This window comes from Oncorhynchus clarkii, chromosome 6 (genome assembly GCF_045791955.1).
Source record: "Oncorhynchus clarkii lewisi isolate Uvic-CL-2024 chromosome 6, UVic_Ocla_1.0, whole genome shotgun sequence".
Lineage (NCBI taxonomy): Eukaryota > Metazoa > Chordata > Actinopteri > Salmoniformes > Salmonidae > Oncorhynchus > Oncorhynchus clarkii.
Genome location: NC_092152.1, coordinates 56,068,257 through 56,083,395, shown reverse-complemented (window position 1 = coordinate 56,083,395; position 15,139 = coordinate 56,068,257). Strand labels below are relative to the sequence as shown.

Below are 15,139 nucleotides of genomic sequence, written 5' to 3'. Positions count from 1 at the left end.
AATTGTTTGAGGCGTACAGTAGATTGTTTGAGGCGTACAGTAGATTGTTTGGGGCAAAACAGTAGATTGTTTGGGGCAAAACAGTAGATTGTTTGGGGCAAAACAGTAGATTGTTTGAGGCGTACAGTAGATTGTTTGGGGCGTACAGTCGATTGCTTGGGGCGTACAGTCGATTGCTTGGGGCGTACAGTCGATTGCTTGGGGCGTACAGTCGATTGCTTGGGGCGTACAGTCGATTGCTTGGGGCGTACAGTCGATTGCTTGGGGCGTACAGTCGATTGCTTGGGGCGTACAGTCGATTGCTTGGGGCGTACAATAGATTGCTTGGGGCGTACAGTAGATTGCTTGGGGCGTACAATAGATTGTTTGGGGCGTACAGTCGATTGCTTGGGGCGTACAGTCGATTGCTTGGGGCGTACAGTCGATTGTTTGGGGCGTACAGTCGATTGTTTGGGGCGTACAGTCGATTGTTTGGGGCGTACAGTAGATTGCTTGGGGCGAACAGTAGATTGTTTGGGGCGTACAGTCGATTGTTTGGGGCGTACAGTAGATTGCTTGGGGCGAACAGTAGATTGTTTGGGGCGTACAGTAGATTGTTTGGGGCGTACAGTAGATTGAAAACATGAAGGTGTGGCAGAGGTGTGTATATTCTGACCTTGACTTAATTCCCTAATAATTCCACCAACTACTCAGGAGGAAACCATGAATAAGTTTCTACCGGTTCCAAGTGGGAAAAGCATTTACTTCATTTTTACCCAATAGAAGTAACACCATTCTCCATGCACTGTATTTGACAACTTGACAATCCATTTGGGTAAGGGAATTGTAAATATAAATTATACTTATACTTGTTTTAGAACTATTTTACCTTGTAATCGCTGGAGACAAATGGAAACCCGTCATATGGAAGCACACTGAGGCATATCAACTTTCCCACAGTAAAGTTTCTGAAATGCTGTGGCACTATGCAGAATTGAAAGTGTGCTGCCTTTTAACTTGCAGGGATGGGCACGCTCTAATGTCGTAATTATTTCTTATTTCTGTCATGTTAAATATTCGCCACTTATCCGTATCGACCGTCAGTAGGCCTAATAACCACACATATTCAACTGCCAATTAGATCCCATCAGTTGGTATAGCCTACATTATCATTCCATTTAATGACATAGTTTTGTTTGCCTTCATTTGCTTCCTCTGTAAAGCTGAGGATCATTAGTAACAGTTGATAATATAGACTATTCTCCCTATTATAATTCTATGTACACTAATCTCCCAACATTGCTGTGGGTTGAAGAACTGAATGAGGCAATTTTCCAAATGAATCAAACTAACGTTTTCTTTATTTTATGCGTAAAGCTTCTCCAAACCTGTTTTTTTTTATTTTTTAGGATTCATAAACGCTTTCCTTAATCTAAATCATCTACTAGATCTGGTTATTTTGAAATCCACAAATTGGTGCTGAAACAGAGATGAAGGTGCATATATTTATATTCTAGTGAGTCTGTTGACAAAATTCTAACTGAAAGCTACACTGTATTTAAAGGGATGGCTTAAAATAGATATACTGAAAACCCCTATTGAATGAAAACTCCTCGAGAAAAATCTGTTGGCCAGCAAGTGGGAGGGTATTCAGCTAAATGTATTCAGCCTGCCTGCAAAGCCAAGTTACGCACCTGCCTGCATAAGGTACATCTGAGTACCAACAGAAGTGCGTAGGGAAGGCGTGCACTCTGTCACTGTCAAACATAGGTTAGCACAAAAATATTTAATGTGGAAGGAGACACCAGGCCCTTGATCACCCCTTAAAGGATGCCGCCATCAACTAGCCCCGCTAATTACAAAGGAAAAGGAAGTCCCTTTTGATTTATATGGTACTTAGCAGAAAACCCCACAGAGATGGAACTCTTTCATTTTCTCTCTTCCTGGCTCCTTCTGGGCAGCGAGGAGGGGAGGTGGGCATTGGCTCCAGGTTTTGCTATCCGTCCACCCTGAAACCCTCCTCCCATCCTCATCAGGCCATTCGATTGCTATGAGTTTATCAGTGTGGGGCTCCCTGCATGTGACTTTGGCTAGATATCAAGAGTGTGACTGGGAGGCGATAATGAGGTAGCTACCCATTACTGTCTCTAATGGATGCCCTGGGGCCCCAGAGGGGCTCTGTCAGTGGTTCTGTGTTCTACAGCCTCCTGCAGCACCTGTGTGCTAGGACGACACTGTAATCACCTCAATAACACAGCTACAGCTACCCCCCCCCCCCACACACTCTTAATTGTTCTCACATTCGCATCCTCACGCACAAACCTAACTGTTCCAGACAGTGTCCCAGACAACAATTGCAACAGTTATTGGCCCCAAGTTATGTAACTATTGATATGCAAGTGATGCTGTTTGGGGCTGTTTTGGTCTCCGATGGTACAAAACCCAGCTACGGTGGACCAACTCCTAAGAAGTATGTGAAATAAGAAAGTATGATGAATGTATTAGGTTCTTCCTGAACTTTTGCAATTATATAGCCTCGCATTACCATCCCGGTGACCGCTGTGGAATTTGTGTAGCGAAACAGAATTGTAAGCTCACAAGATTTCTGGATTGTCGTACGAGGCTTAGCAATTATAATACCTGACATAAAACCTCCCAGTAGGCTCTCGGGCATAATTGGTGGAGGTCCAACTGTTTTCTAACAGTACCTACCATTTGCTTCACGGAACGCTGAAAGTAGTTTTATTCTTTGTTTTCCACCACTAGATGTCAGAACGTGCAACTAACATAAAATGATATACGTTTTTAAACCTGAAAACGCACTAACTGATTCTATAAATAAACTCAATGTCCATATTCAACTGTCGTACAGTGGTCCAGTAACATACTTTGGACCTAATGCACCCTCATGCTTGCTGACGTACAAGAGAATTCCACGGCTGTTTTTGATAGGCCACTCATAAATGTACATGGGAGCGAACACATGAAAGTGAACAATCATTCTGTGATTTGCACATTGTTTAGCTTCTTTCTAGACAGCACACTCAGACCTCCCTCTGGCTATCGCTGAATCAAGTTAGGTCCCTGATGTTTCACATGGATCTTGAGGTACAAGTGATGTTAGGCTGTCATGGCTGAGGTGAATGCTCTATTCTCTCGTCTCTGATCCAAAAATATAGCATGCGGCTGGTAGCAGTTACGCAGTTGTCTCAGTTGCCTGACACCTATAAGGAGTTTAGACAACTCCGCTATTGCAGAGTGAGTACAGCAAAAGAGAAGGGGGGGGGGGAGAAAGAAGCGGAATTGAATTAGAGACAGACTGTTCCAAGGTTGCTAGGCAACAGCACATTCCTCAGTGGAGAAATCTGCCTGCTTTTTCTCTCTCTCTCTCTCTCTCTCTCTCTCTCTCTCTCTCTGCCTGTGAAACTTGCTGCTCAGAGACACTTTTTCAATTCACAAATCTCAGCCTGATAGTCCACGAGTCATTCACTTCTGTTCTGTTCTTATTAAAAAGAAGGCCCTGTGGATGGCCCGGACAGTCATGATCACATAATGTGGTTTTGATGCACTCACACTATGTTTCAGTATCTGCTCTCTCACTTGCTGCCCAGTTGTACTTTAGGCCTAATTGCCTGTCTCTAGTTTAGCACCAATCAATGTGCATGGGAACTAATGGCGAACATGTCGCCAGACAGTTTGCAGACATCACATTTAGAGAATTCTTCCTCTTATTGTTTTGCATTGCTATTAGGTTTATACACTTCACCTACTTTGACAGCCGTTTCAAAGGGGTTTGAGTGCATTGGACTTTGCGTGGCGCTCTATGAAACACAAGGCATCCAGGAAGCCCAAGTCTCTAAATATATCCTTGATCTATTGCCCACAAAAGGAACTTCCCCCAAAACATTTCTGGTTTCGAGTTGATAAATGGACACAATCAGATAGTCTGTGTCTTGTAGCTTGTGTCTATGAGCTACCTGTAGAACGTTTTTTTCATGCCTCGATCACTAGGCGCCTGCAGCAGTGTTTAACAGCATGTTGTCTCTCATCATCTCTCCCTACAGCTATCCCGCTGGGCCTCATCGTTGTCCCGGGAGACAGTGACCTGGAAACATGTCGCTCCCACATTGAGAGGCTCCAAGAGGTGAGAGATGAAGGAAGCAGGTGGGGACAGCGAGAAGGGGACAAAGGAGAGCGTGTTGGGTTGATGAGGTAGATGGAACACTGGGTAAAGGAGAGGGTAAGCTGATGAATGACAGAAAAGACCGAGAGGGGAGAAGAGGAGAGCGTGTGGGTTGATGAGATGGAACTCTGGGTAAAAGAGGGACAGAAGGGATGGAGGACATGAGAGGCAGAGAGCATTTAAAGACAAAGTAGCTGTTCAGGTAACTAATACCAGGGGAGAACTCCGAAATGTCTGTGATGGAGGACAATTCAGGCAGAGAGTAGAAGAAGACGACAGAGGGGGTAGGACTGACCTAATGCCATAAGAGGAAGGGGGAAATCATTCTGATGAAGTTGTGAGAGTGCAAGAGCTGAACAAAGAGAGGAGGTTAGAAGAGGGAGGAACTTGCTGATGTCAAGAGCAATTACTTTCAGGCTGGTATATGATGGCTCATCTCGACAGACAAGCCCAAACCTGTCTTTAGTGTAGGAAAGGATTGCATGTGTGGTTATTTGTGAAATGGGGGAGACATCCTTGCCCATCTAGCCCCCTCGCTGTCCCGTTTCGGTTCAAAACCCATTGAAATAAACAGTGCGTGAAATTTGTTGCCGATTAGCGGCACGGCCGCTTTGTGATTACTTGGTTATTATATTCCTCCTTTTAACCACAATCCCTCAACGGCTGTCCCTCATTTGGGATTCCCAAACAGTATGTTGTTTTGTTGCTGTTTTCATCAGCTCATGTCATAAGTAAAGGCTTAAATTATATTTAGGTTTTGTCTGCTACTAATGGAGACACGATGACTAAAATACTGTTGCAAAATGGTAATTAGTTCTGTTATATGTGTGATCATCCACTTTCATTATATGTTACTCTCAAAAACATGTAATCACCCAATAATAATACTGTATTATTGGTAAGTAGGACTCGTAGCACACAACAAGACGGCATAAATTGAGGGGGGGGGGAATGTTTCTCCCACTACATTCAACCCATTTTCTGCAATCCAAAACCAGTCATTTTAGTAACTTCAAGACGAGATGCTTATTTTCCTATCCCCATGTGGTGATTTACTTTGGGTAGGGGCATTAGACAGAAATGAGAGTCTCCATTTATGGGATTACAGTGTTTTTGGGGCTATTCCGCAGGACTTCGTCTCCATTCATCCCTCCTTCAAACGACTGGTGCTCCAGGTTGGTAAAACGAGACAGAACATGGAGCCTGTGACATGGAAAGGAACAAGTCTGAAAAGGAAACATTCCCCTAATCAAAATCAACCTTTAGATCACCGATTTACATTTTACATTGACATTTTTGGTCATTTTAGTAGACTTTCTTATCCGGAGCGACTTTTACAGACGGAGCAAACACAGACGGAGCAAACAATAACCATAAAATATAATTGAATTCAAAAACAAGGATGAGGCCTTTTAATCACAACCGTGTTCTTGTTACGAGAACACACTTGTCAAACCTGTCCCGCCCTGTGCATAACCGTCAAGCACATACAGTACAAAGGCATATAGCTGCAGCCACAATTCTCATAGTTGCTTTAGGTGTTTACTTGGAATTGTGTGTTTGATCAACTCTTCCATGTCTTATTTTTGTCTCCAAAGAAAATTATCAAGAGCACAAATATACTGCTCACATCCCAGTAGTTCCTTGTTGGCTTCAAAACCAAATAAACTGTGTAATCGGTCAAAGGGTGTGTCGCGTCCATGTTCAAATATCTTGCCCTAGGCCCTTTTACAAAGTGATTTCACCACACCGCACTTAAGTTGCATGCCCAGAGAGCGAGAGGCGTGGGTAGATGCTGAGACTGTCCGTCTCCAGTGGTAACCACACACTCCTCCCAGCTACCCTGGCCCTCCTTCAGATCCCCATTCACAGCTCAGCCAAACCGGCTGCATAATGGCAATGGCTGAATAATAGAGGCTGTACTCAGGAGACCCTTTTTTCTCTCTCTCTCTTGTCTTTCTGTAGTGGCCCTGTTTCCCCAATGCAAACCAACCCAAATTTGTCTCTCTGGGAAGAGTTTTTCTCCTTGTTCCTCTGTGCCCCTAAGCATGGTTTAGATGTGTTCTTTAGTGTTGTGTTTGTGATTGTGGGTGTTTACTCTCTCTCCCTTTCTGTGTGCATGAAAGAGAGACATTGTAATCAGGAATATATGTTTGCTTCTGATTTTTGTATGCAGCAAAGCATTCAATGTTTAAGAAACTGCTATTAAGGTTGCTTTGGCTATGTTACTGCAGTTAGTAATACTTTTGCTGAATATAAGAGAGCATTACGACCAAGACAAGTTAGTGGACTAGTTGATACTGTCTCGTTTTGGTTGTTGCATTTTTGGGGTTCCTTGTTCGAGACCCAGAAAAGTCTGCCGTTTCTTAGATTTGGCTACCTTGTGTACACGGTTTTCTTTGGTTTGTTTTTGTGTGTGTGGGTGTGTTTTTTTTTTCTTCTTGTAGGTGGTTTGTGCTCTAAGCTAAGCATGGTCTTTCAGCATAGTTCCTCAGTGCATGTGTCGTAACATTCTGTACACTGCTATCCTCCTGGTCCCTTTGGAAGTTCGATGGACTGGTCAAGTTTACCTTTAGATGGGAAATCAGTAGTAGGTTTTTCCTGACCACAGTTAGACTGATCAGGAAAAACTCTCTGCCCTAGTTTTAGCCTATAACTCTAACTAGGGCCTGGAGTTTTCCTGGCCAAGGCATGTGGTCAGGAGAAACTCATGGCCCTAGAAATGACTCCTGTTGTTGTCGTCACATTCCAACAGGTCTCTTTCCAACAGGTCTCTTTCTGAACATTGAATAGACAAATGTCCTTTTTGTGGCTTGCCTCAGCCCTTTTTCCTCTAAACATTGACTTACCTTCAAGATCAAGTTCTGAAGAGGATTATGTCAATGTATCTCATTGCCTAAGGTCACTGGACTAAGGTACCTTTGGAAAAACTTAAATTAAGTAGAGTTCAGCCAATGCACAGAACAGTGTCCAAAGGAATCGTAGGTCTTTGGACCAAGGATTCTCTGACTGAGGCACACACGCAGGGGTGAAACACCTGCCCTCCTAAACTCATGGAACTCTATATGAAAGAGTAGGGGAGGGGTTAATATGCTGGGCCCATTCAGTGAACTCACTGCCCAGAAAAGTACTTTTCATTTCAAAAAGCCTATGTCTGAACACAAGACTCAGGGCCTTTACATCTTGCCCTACATCCAGCAGGAAAAGGTTTTTTTATTATTTGAGTCCTCTGTTTGTCAATGGACCAGTAAGTTGGACAAAACGAGAGTCAAGGCCTTCCGGTCTCATTTATGTTTAGTGTAAAGAGCAGGCTGTTGTGGAACTAATCTCATTGGTCCCGTTTTCTTTCTCAGGAGGATGAGGGAGCTAAGTCAAAGACCCTTTCCTCGCAGAAGCTTTCGCCAAAGTGGTGCTTCTTGGACTGTAAGTACCACTTCTTATAAAGAGCACTGCTATTTATTCTGTACACTTTCCGTGATGTAGTGTTCCTCTTGGTGCCACCTATTTTAGTCCCCTGTCTATCTTCAGTGTTTAAGCGAGAGCGCTTCACTTCATCTGATCACTGCAAATGGGAGCATCTGTCTCTTACGAGTCACTGTTTTCTTGGTTTCGTTCGCCACAGAGTTTCGTGTTTCGTCGAGGTCGACTTAATTCGATGGAGCGTTGCCATTTTATGACCTTCCGATTAGTGCATCTGTGCAGTTCTCGGGCAGGATAAAGGATTCACATTTGCATTACGAATATACCCAGCATAAATTTGAGTTCTTAATGTTCAAAACAGAGGTTTTGAGGATCATTTCAGCGTTTGTTTTAGATTATTGTTTGAGAAGAATTGAAGATAAGTAGCGCGATCCTACAGAACATGATTTAACGCAGATGTTCTGTATGTCTGTGTGAAACAGGCTCTGCCAATTCAATTAAACCAAGCTCCATCTTGACATTAATTTAGATCAACAGCTCTGGTGCAAAGATACAGAAATCAATTCGATAATAATGTCACTGATTTGCTTTGAATGCTTCTGTTCTCTGTTGCATAGCAGAAAAGGAATCTTCTGGGCAGACTTCCTGTTTGCCTGTGAGATATTCTTAAGCATACAGTTTTTAATAATATTTCTGTAAATAATCTGTAGTACTCATTCCACTGTAGTTATTCCACTGACAGTCCACAGTTCCCATGAGTTTTTTTTTTATTTTTTAAACTTCTTCAGTATTACGAATGACATGTTATGTGCGTTGCTAGGAATAGGGATGCATAACACCGGTTTACATATATGATGTACTCGCGCTGCTCATCAGCCACTCCACCTGCAGTGAAACTCGCAGTCTTCCATCTCGTCACGCCAGACTGACATGATAGCTGATCTCTGAAGGGTGTCATTGCTTGAATGCCAGGTTAATTCTGCAGCCACATTTTCTGTCGCTTTTCAAAGCTTAATTAAATCCCATAGCTGCTCCATTGAAATCAGCACAGATTAGCTTCTATTCACTGGTAATAAAACAGCCCGGATCTTAAAGGCGCCGTCCAAGAAAGACTGTCGTAAAGGTCTCGTGTGGAAAAATGTATAATTGTTTTCTCTCTCTCATCAAAACAGCGTGGCTAATTCTTGATGAGAAGCATAGCAAGTGAATTCCAGCTGCATTCTGATTTGACTGATTATTTAATTAGAACGACGGGGGAACCACATCATACTTCTTGATACATTCTGATAAGGATTAAGAAAGAAAAAACGCCTTCCCAGATATGTCGGAAAAGCTGGAAAAAACATGCAGTACACAGACCTGCCCTTAAAGACCTTAAGAAACTCAAGGAATCTTCTGGGCCAAACGTCATGCTTTTCTGTGAGATATTCTTAAGCATACATTTTATTTAAAAAATAAAATAAGAGTTGGATTATTCTGCTCAGTGAAGCTGGCAGAAGTTCAATTTGCAGTGTCCTTGGAGGACAGAGGAGTCTTTTTCTTGGCATCTTAGATGTAGGGGAAGAAGCCTGGCAGATCTACTTAATTCCAGCGCACACCCCCTTTGAGTCAGCTCCCACTGGGCTAGAGAACAGCTCATTTCCACTCCCTTAGACAGAATGGCAGCATGAAGCTTAATTACCGGTACAGTCCAACAGAACGAGACTGAGGGGGGGGGGGGGGGGGGGGGGGAGAGAGACAGAGTTAGTTTAGTGGAATTTCTGCTGACTGGTGGGAAATGATCATCTGTAGTAAGTATTTGATCACTGGACCACAACCGTGTAAAATGTCTTTTTTTCCCCACTCACTACTTCCCCTGTCTTAGTTTCTACGCTGAGATGTAATGTTGTACATACTCATGAGTCTCACACGAGTGTATTTGATTTTCCTTTGAGAAGCACACACAATTATATTGACATATGATCATATCCCGTCTCCTGTGAATCTGTTTGTGACTAGTTGGCAGGCAACCTTGTGAGATGTTCTGTACAGTCCCACCAACATCTAGAATTACACCCACTACCAGAACCCCTTTTGACTCTCCTTGTAATGTCCCCAAGTCAATGGGACAATTATGTGGCCCTTTGCTCTTACTTGCTCTGTTTATTATACAGGTTATCCATCTTTTGCTTCATTTAACAACATGTGGCAAAGTCATGGTGCGCTTCTGAGCTGGTCTAATCAGGTCAACGCTTTGATTAAGCTCCTGCACAGTTACCAGTCCCTCTCTGGCCTCGTTAGAACACTGTGTGTGTGTGCGTGCGTGTGCGTGCGTGTGTGTGCGGGGTTGTGTTCATATTATTTACTCTCTGTAAATCTCATACTATTTATAAATAGATTTTTCCTTCTCGTTTTCCTTCTAGCCACAACTGCAGATCGATTTTACAGAATTGATCGTGCTCAGGTGAGTGTGTGTCGTTGTATATAATAATACATTCAGTGAAGGAAAAAGTACCCAATTGTCATACTTGAGTAAAAGTAAAGATACCTTAATGGAACATGACTCGAGTAAAAGTGAGTCACCCAGTAAAATACTACTTGAGTAAAAGTCTAAAACTATTTAGTTTTAAATATACTTAAGTATCAAAAGTAAACGTAATTGCTAAAATATACTTAAGTATAAATCATTTGAAATTCTTTATATTAAGCAAACCAGATGGCATAATTGTATTGTTTTTTTTCATAGACAGGGGCACATTCCAACACACTCACACATCATTTACAAATGAAGCATTTGTGTATAGTGAGTCCTCCACAACAGAAGCAGTAGGCATGACCAGAGATGTGCATGAATTGGACCATTTTCCTGCCCTGAGAAGCATTCAAAATATAACGAGTACTTTTGGGTGTCGTTGAAAATGTAGTGCGTAAAAAGTACATTGTTGTCTTTAGGAATGTAGTGGAGTAAAAGTTGTCAAAAATAGAGATAGTAAAGTGAAGATACCCCCCAAAAAACGACTTAAGTACTTTAAAGTATTTTTACTTAAGTACTTTAAAGTATTTTTACTTAAGTACTTTGCACCACTGAATACATTGACTATGCAGAGTAAAGGAACACCGATGACAAAAGCAAAATAAACAAGTAACATGTTCAATGGCCACTATGCTCTGTACATAAGTGATTATGATTTCTCTCTCCATAACAGGAACACCTAAACTATGTGACCGAGATATCCCAAGACGAGCTCTTCATCCTGGACCCTGAGCTGGTCGTCACGGAGACGGTGAGCACCTCACCAGGGATGCCTGATCTGGTGGATTCTTCTGGTGAATTCCCGGAGGCGTCTCCCAAGTTTGGATTCACGTCCTCCTCCTCTTCTCCTCCCCCCTCACCGGGACCCAGGTAAGAGATGCAGCTGCTGCTCACAGCTTCTAATGGGAATTTCTGTCGGAGATCATTTTTAGAAACACTGGATAAAGGATGGGGGCAGCTCCACTGGAGCTTTCTGGGGGTTATAACAGTGAATACATATCAGGTCATTTTCTGTGAACCAGTCTGGTTTTTAAAGTGGTTTCCAGCAGTGCTGTTTTGACAGGCTGAAATAGTGTAGTAATAATCAGACTGGAGTGCCCCAGGTCCAGGACACAAAAGTAAAAGCAGAGTAAACCGCGGGCTGAATCTGTGTTTGGACGAACCCTATGACACGATAAAACCGTACGCTCCTCTAGGGGGCCGTGGTGATTTTGCCCTGCTGAATTATTACTGAGGCAACAGGGAGGAATGCAGAGGCCATGCCTGCCCATTAACCCCCCCCCCCCCCTCCCCCCCATTAAATCTATGAATCATTTAAGTTCTAACCACTGATCTTCATAATCACCCTAGGAAGGAGAAGGGCCACACTCACCTGAATTCACAGAGTGACTTTAGAGACTCTCCTCCTCACTATATACTGTATGTTCATCTTTTCACAAGGAAGGATGTCTTGTGTGCCAGGTGTGGATATTCCCGTAATTTTCCACAACAAATCTCATTTACGTGTTGTAGCCTTTTGTGAATGACGCAAGTGATGCACACAGAACGAGTCAAACAATTTACTCGAGTAATACCTTTGAGCTCAACCTTTCCATCCTGTTAAATCGTCTTAAAGCGTTAATAAACTGCCGGGATAAGCCGTCTCTTCATATCTGCTGTGCATTCATCAATATTTCATAGAATCATTTCCGACATGCATTAGAAGCTGTCAGTCTTTTAAAACCTTTGCGTTTCTCCCTGTCATTCTAGCGTATCAACTTTTATTGCTCTTTATGTTTGTTAGGGTTTTCTTCCGTCGAAGGAGAGGCGGACCAAAATGCAGCGTGGTTTCTATTCATGGTTCTTTAATAAAGACTAACGAAACATGAAAACCCAAAACAGCCCTATCTGGTGCAAACACAGAGACAGGAACAATCACCCACAAAACACTCAAAGAATATGGCTGCCTAAATATGGTTCCCAATCAGAGACAACGATAAACACCTGCCTCTGATTGAGAACCACTCCAGACAGCCATAGACTATACTAGAAAACTCCACTAAGCCACAATCCCGATACCTACAAAAAAAAACAAGACAAAACACACCACATAATAAACCCATGTCACACCCTGGCCTGACCAAATTAATAAAGAAAACACAAAATACTAAGACCAGGGCGTGACAGAACCCCCCCCCTCCCCAAGGTGCGGACTCCCGGCCGCACACCTAAACCCATAGGGGAGGGTCCGGGTGGGCGTCTGTCCACGGTGGCGGCTCCGGCTCGGGACGTGGACCCCACTCCAACAAAGTCTTAGTCCCCTTGTATCGCGTCCTTTGATTGGCGGCCCTCGCCGCCGACCTTGGCCTAGTAACCCTCACCAAGGGCCCCACAGGACTGAGGGGCAGCTCGGGACTGAGGGGCAGCTCGGGACTGAGGGGCAGCTCGGGACTGAGGGGCAGCTCGGGACTGAGGGGCAGCTCGGGACTGAGGGGCAGCTCGGCACTGAGTGGAAGCTCGGCACTGAGTGGAAGCTCGGCACTGAGAGGAAGCTCGGCACGGAGAGGAAGCTCGGCACGGAGAGGAAGCTCGGCACTGAGAGGAAGCTCGGCACTGAGAGGAAGCTCGGCACTGAGAGGAAGCTCGGCACTGAGAGGAAGCTCAGGCAGGTAGTTGGCTCTGGCAAATCCTGGCTGGCTGGTGGTTCTGGCAGATCCTGGTTGACTGGCGGATCCTGGCTGACTGGCGGATCCTGGCTGACTGGCGGATCTGGAAGATCCTGGCTGACTGGCGGATCCTGGCTGACTGGCGGATCTGGAAGATCATGGCTGACTGGCGGATCCTGGCTGACTGGCGGCTCTGGCGGATCCTGGCTGACCTGGCTGCTCCATGCTGACTGCTGGCTCTGGCTGCTCCATGCAGACTGGCAGCTCTGGCTGCTCCATGCAGACTGGCAGCTCTGGCTGCTCCATGCAGACTGGCAGCTCTGGCTGCTCCATGCAGACTGACAGCTCTGGCTGCTCCATGCAGACTGGCAGCTCCTTGCAGACTGGCAGCTCCTTGCAGACTGGCAGCTCTGGCTGCTCCATGCAGACTGGCAGCTCTGGCTGCTCCATGCAGACTGGCAGCTCTGGCTGCTCCATGCAGACTGACAGCTCTGGCTGCTCCATGCAGACTGACAGCTCTGGCTGCTCCATGCAGACTGGCAGCTCTGGCTGCGCTGAACAGGCAGGAGACTCCAGCAGCACTGTAGAGGAGGAAGGCTCTGGCAGCGCTAAACAGGCGGGAGACTCCGGCAGCGCTGGAGAGGAGGAAGGCTCTGGCAGCGCTAAACAGGCGGGAGACTCCAGCAGCGCTGGAGAGGAGGAAGGCTCTAACAGCGCTAAACAGGCGAGGCGCACTGTAGGCCTGATGCGTGGTGCTGGCACTGGTGGTACTGGGCCGAGGACACGCACAGGAAGCCTGGTGCGGGGAGCTGCCACCGGAGGGCTGGTGTGTGGATGCGGCACAGGATGGACCGGACCGTGAAGGCGTACTGGAGATCTTGAGAGCAGGGCTGGCACAGGACGTGCAAGGCTAGGGAGGTGCACAGGAGGCCTGGTGCGTGAGGCTGGCACAAGCCGACTAACACGCACTTCAGGACGAGTATGGAGCGCTGACCCAGGTGCCATCAAATCCCCGACACACTCCGTCGGGCGAATTCCGTGCCTAAAGCACCAACACAGCAACTCCCTCATAACTCTCTCCTCCAATTTCCCCATTAACTCCTTCACAGTCTCTGCTTCGCTCACCTCCAACACCGGCTCTGGTTCTGGTCTCCTCCTTGGCTCCTCACGATAAACAGGGGGAGTTGGCTCAGGTCTGACTCCTGACTCTGCCACACTCTCCCTGTGCCTCCCCCCCCCCAAGAAATGTTTGGGGCTGACTCTCGGGCTTCCTTCCACGCCGCCGTGTTCGTCTCTCCAACTCCATTCTCCTATAACCCTCCTCGCACTGCTCCAGCGAATCCCAGGTGGGCTGCCTAAATATGGTTCCCAATCAGAGACAACGATAAACACCTGCCTCTGATTGAGAACCACTCCAGACAGCCATAGACTATACTAGAAAACTCCACTAAGCCACAATCCCGATACCTACAAAAAAAACAAGACAAAACACACCACATAATAAACCCATGTCACACCCTGGCCTGACCAAATTAATAAAGAAAACACAAAATACTAAGACCAGGGTGTGACAATGTTGTACCTAATTGTACAGTAGAGGGTTTTTCTGTGGAGTTCTGTTCTACAGTTAACTTCACCTTAGTGGAAGTCTCTCTTCTCTACACTTTAGCTCGGGCCCCTGTCCCCCATCCATTTAGGGATTTAAGGAGAGTTTGATGAAGAGGAGGTGTGGGTTCATGGAGTTCAAACATGACAGAGGCAGATCCTAACCCGGCCCACACGCCCCCCCCCCCCCTCCAAAGCGAACATAGTGGGACTATCTCTGAGGGCATGTGGGATTGTAGCCTCTCTCTCCCTCTCTTCTCGCCCTGTGGTCTATTGGCACGTCTTCTACAGACTGTCTTTTGATGCTTTCAAAGCAGAGGCTACGTTATTTTTGCCATGTTCTCTCATGCTGCTGGCTGGGGCTTGAAATAGAATTCCTAATAAAAGGATCCCTGTAGTCTCGAAAGACAGGCTGTGGTTGATGTGTTTAGATGTGCAGTGGGGGGGGGGGGGGGGGCTTGGTCCAGGGGTTTTGGTTGGGCTTCGTCAGGTCCTGCAGTAGTAGTTACAATACTTTAAACAGGAAAACCTGGACAGTGATGTTTGGAAGTAGCACTGTGTTGAATGTAATTTGTCATAGATGAATGCCACCTTAGTCTCTTGGTTATGTATCAAATCATCAAAGGAAATTTAAGACGATGCGCATCCTAACGGTTACATTATTTGCATACTAGCATAAACATCATTTTTCTCAGAACCAATTAATTTGCTGAACTGATCTTGTACCATTTTTTAACTATTCCTGCTACTGGCTCTGAAGATCCTTGGCTTCTTTGTCCTCCTTTCCCTAATCAC

General features: G+C 45.3%; 1 protein-coding gene across 10 annotated transcripts in view; it reads left to right on the top strand.

Moving 5' to 3' along the window:
- The window catches only part of LOC139411319 (diacylglycerol kinase zeta-like), a 118,297-nt gene that overhangs the window by 84,491 nt on the left and 18,667 nt on the right, over positions 1-15,139 (top strand). For 7 of the 10 annotated variants that reach the window (XM_071157537.1, XM_071157541.1, XM_071157539.1 and 4 more), the window contains 5 exons: positions 4,044-4,123; positions 5,293-5,337; positions 7,516-7,585; positions 9,985-10,025; positions 10,768-10,964. In XM_071157537.1, the coding sequence (XP_071013638.1) occupies positions 4,044-4,123; positions 5,293-5,337; positions 7,516-7,585; positions 9,985-10,025; positions 10,768-10,964 (433 nt within the window). The remainder of the gene's footprint in view (positions 1-4,043; positions 4,124-5,292; positions 5,338-7,515; positions 7,586-9,984; positions 10,026-10,767; positions 10,965-15,139) is intronic. The other 3 variants (XM_071157540.1, XM_071157536.1, XM_071157533.1) reach the window with 1 other exon arrangement.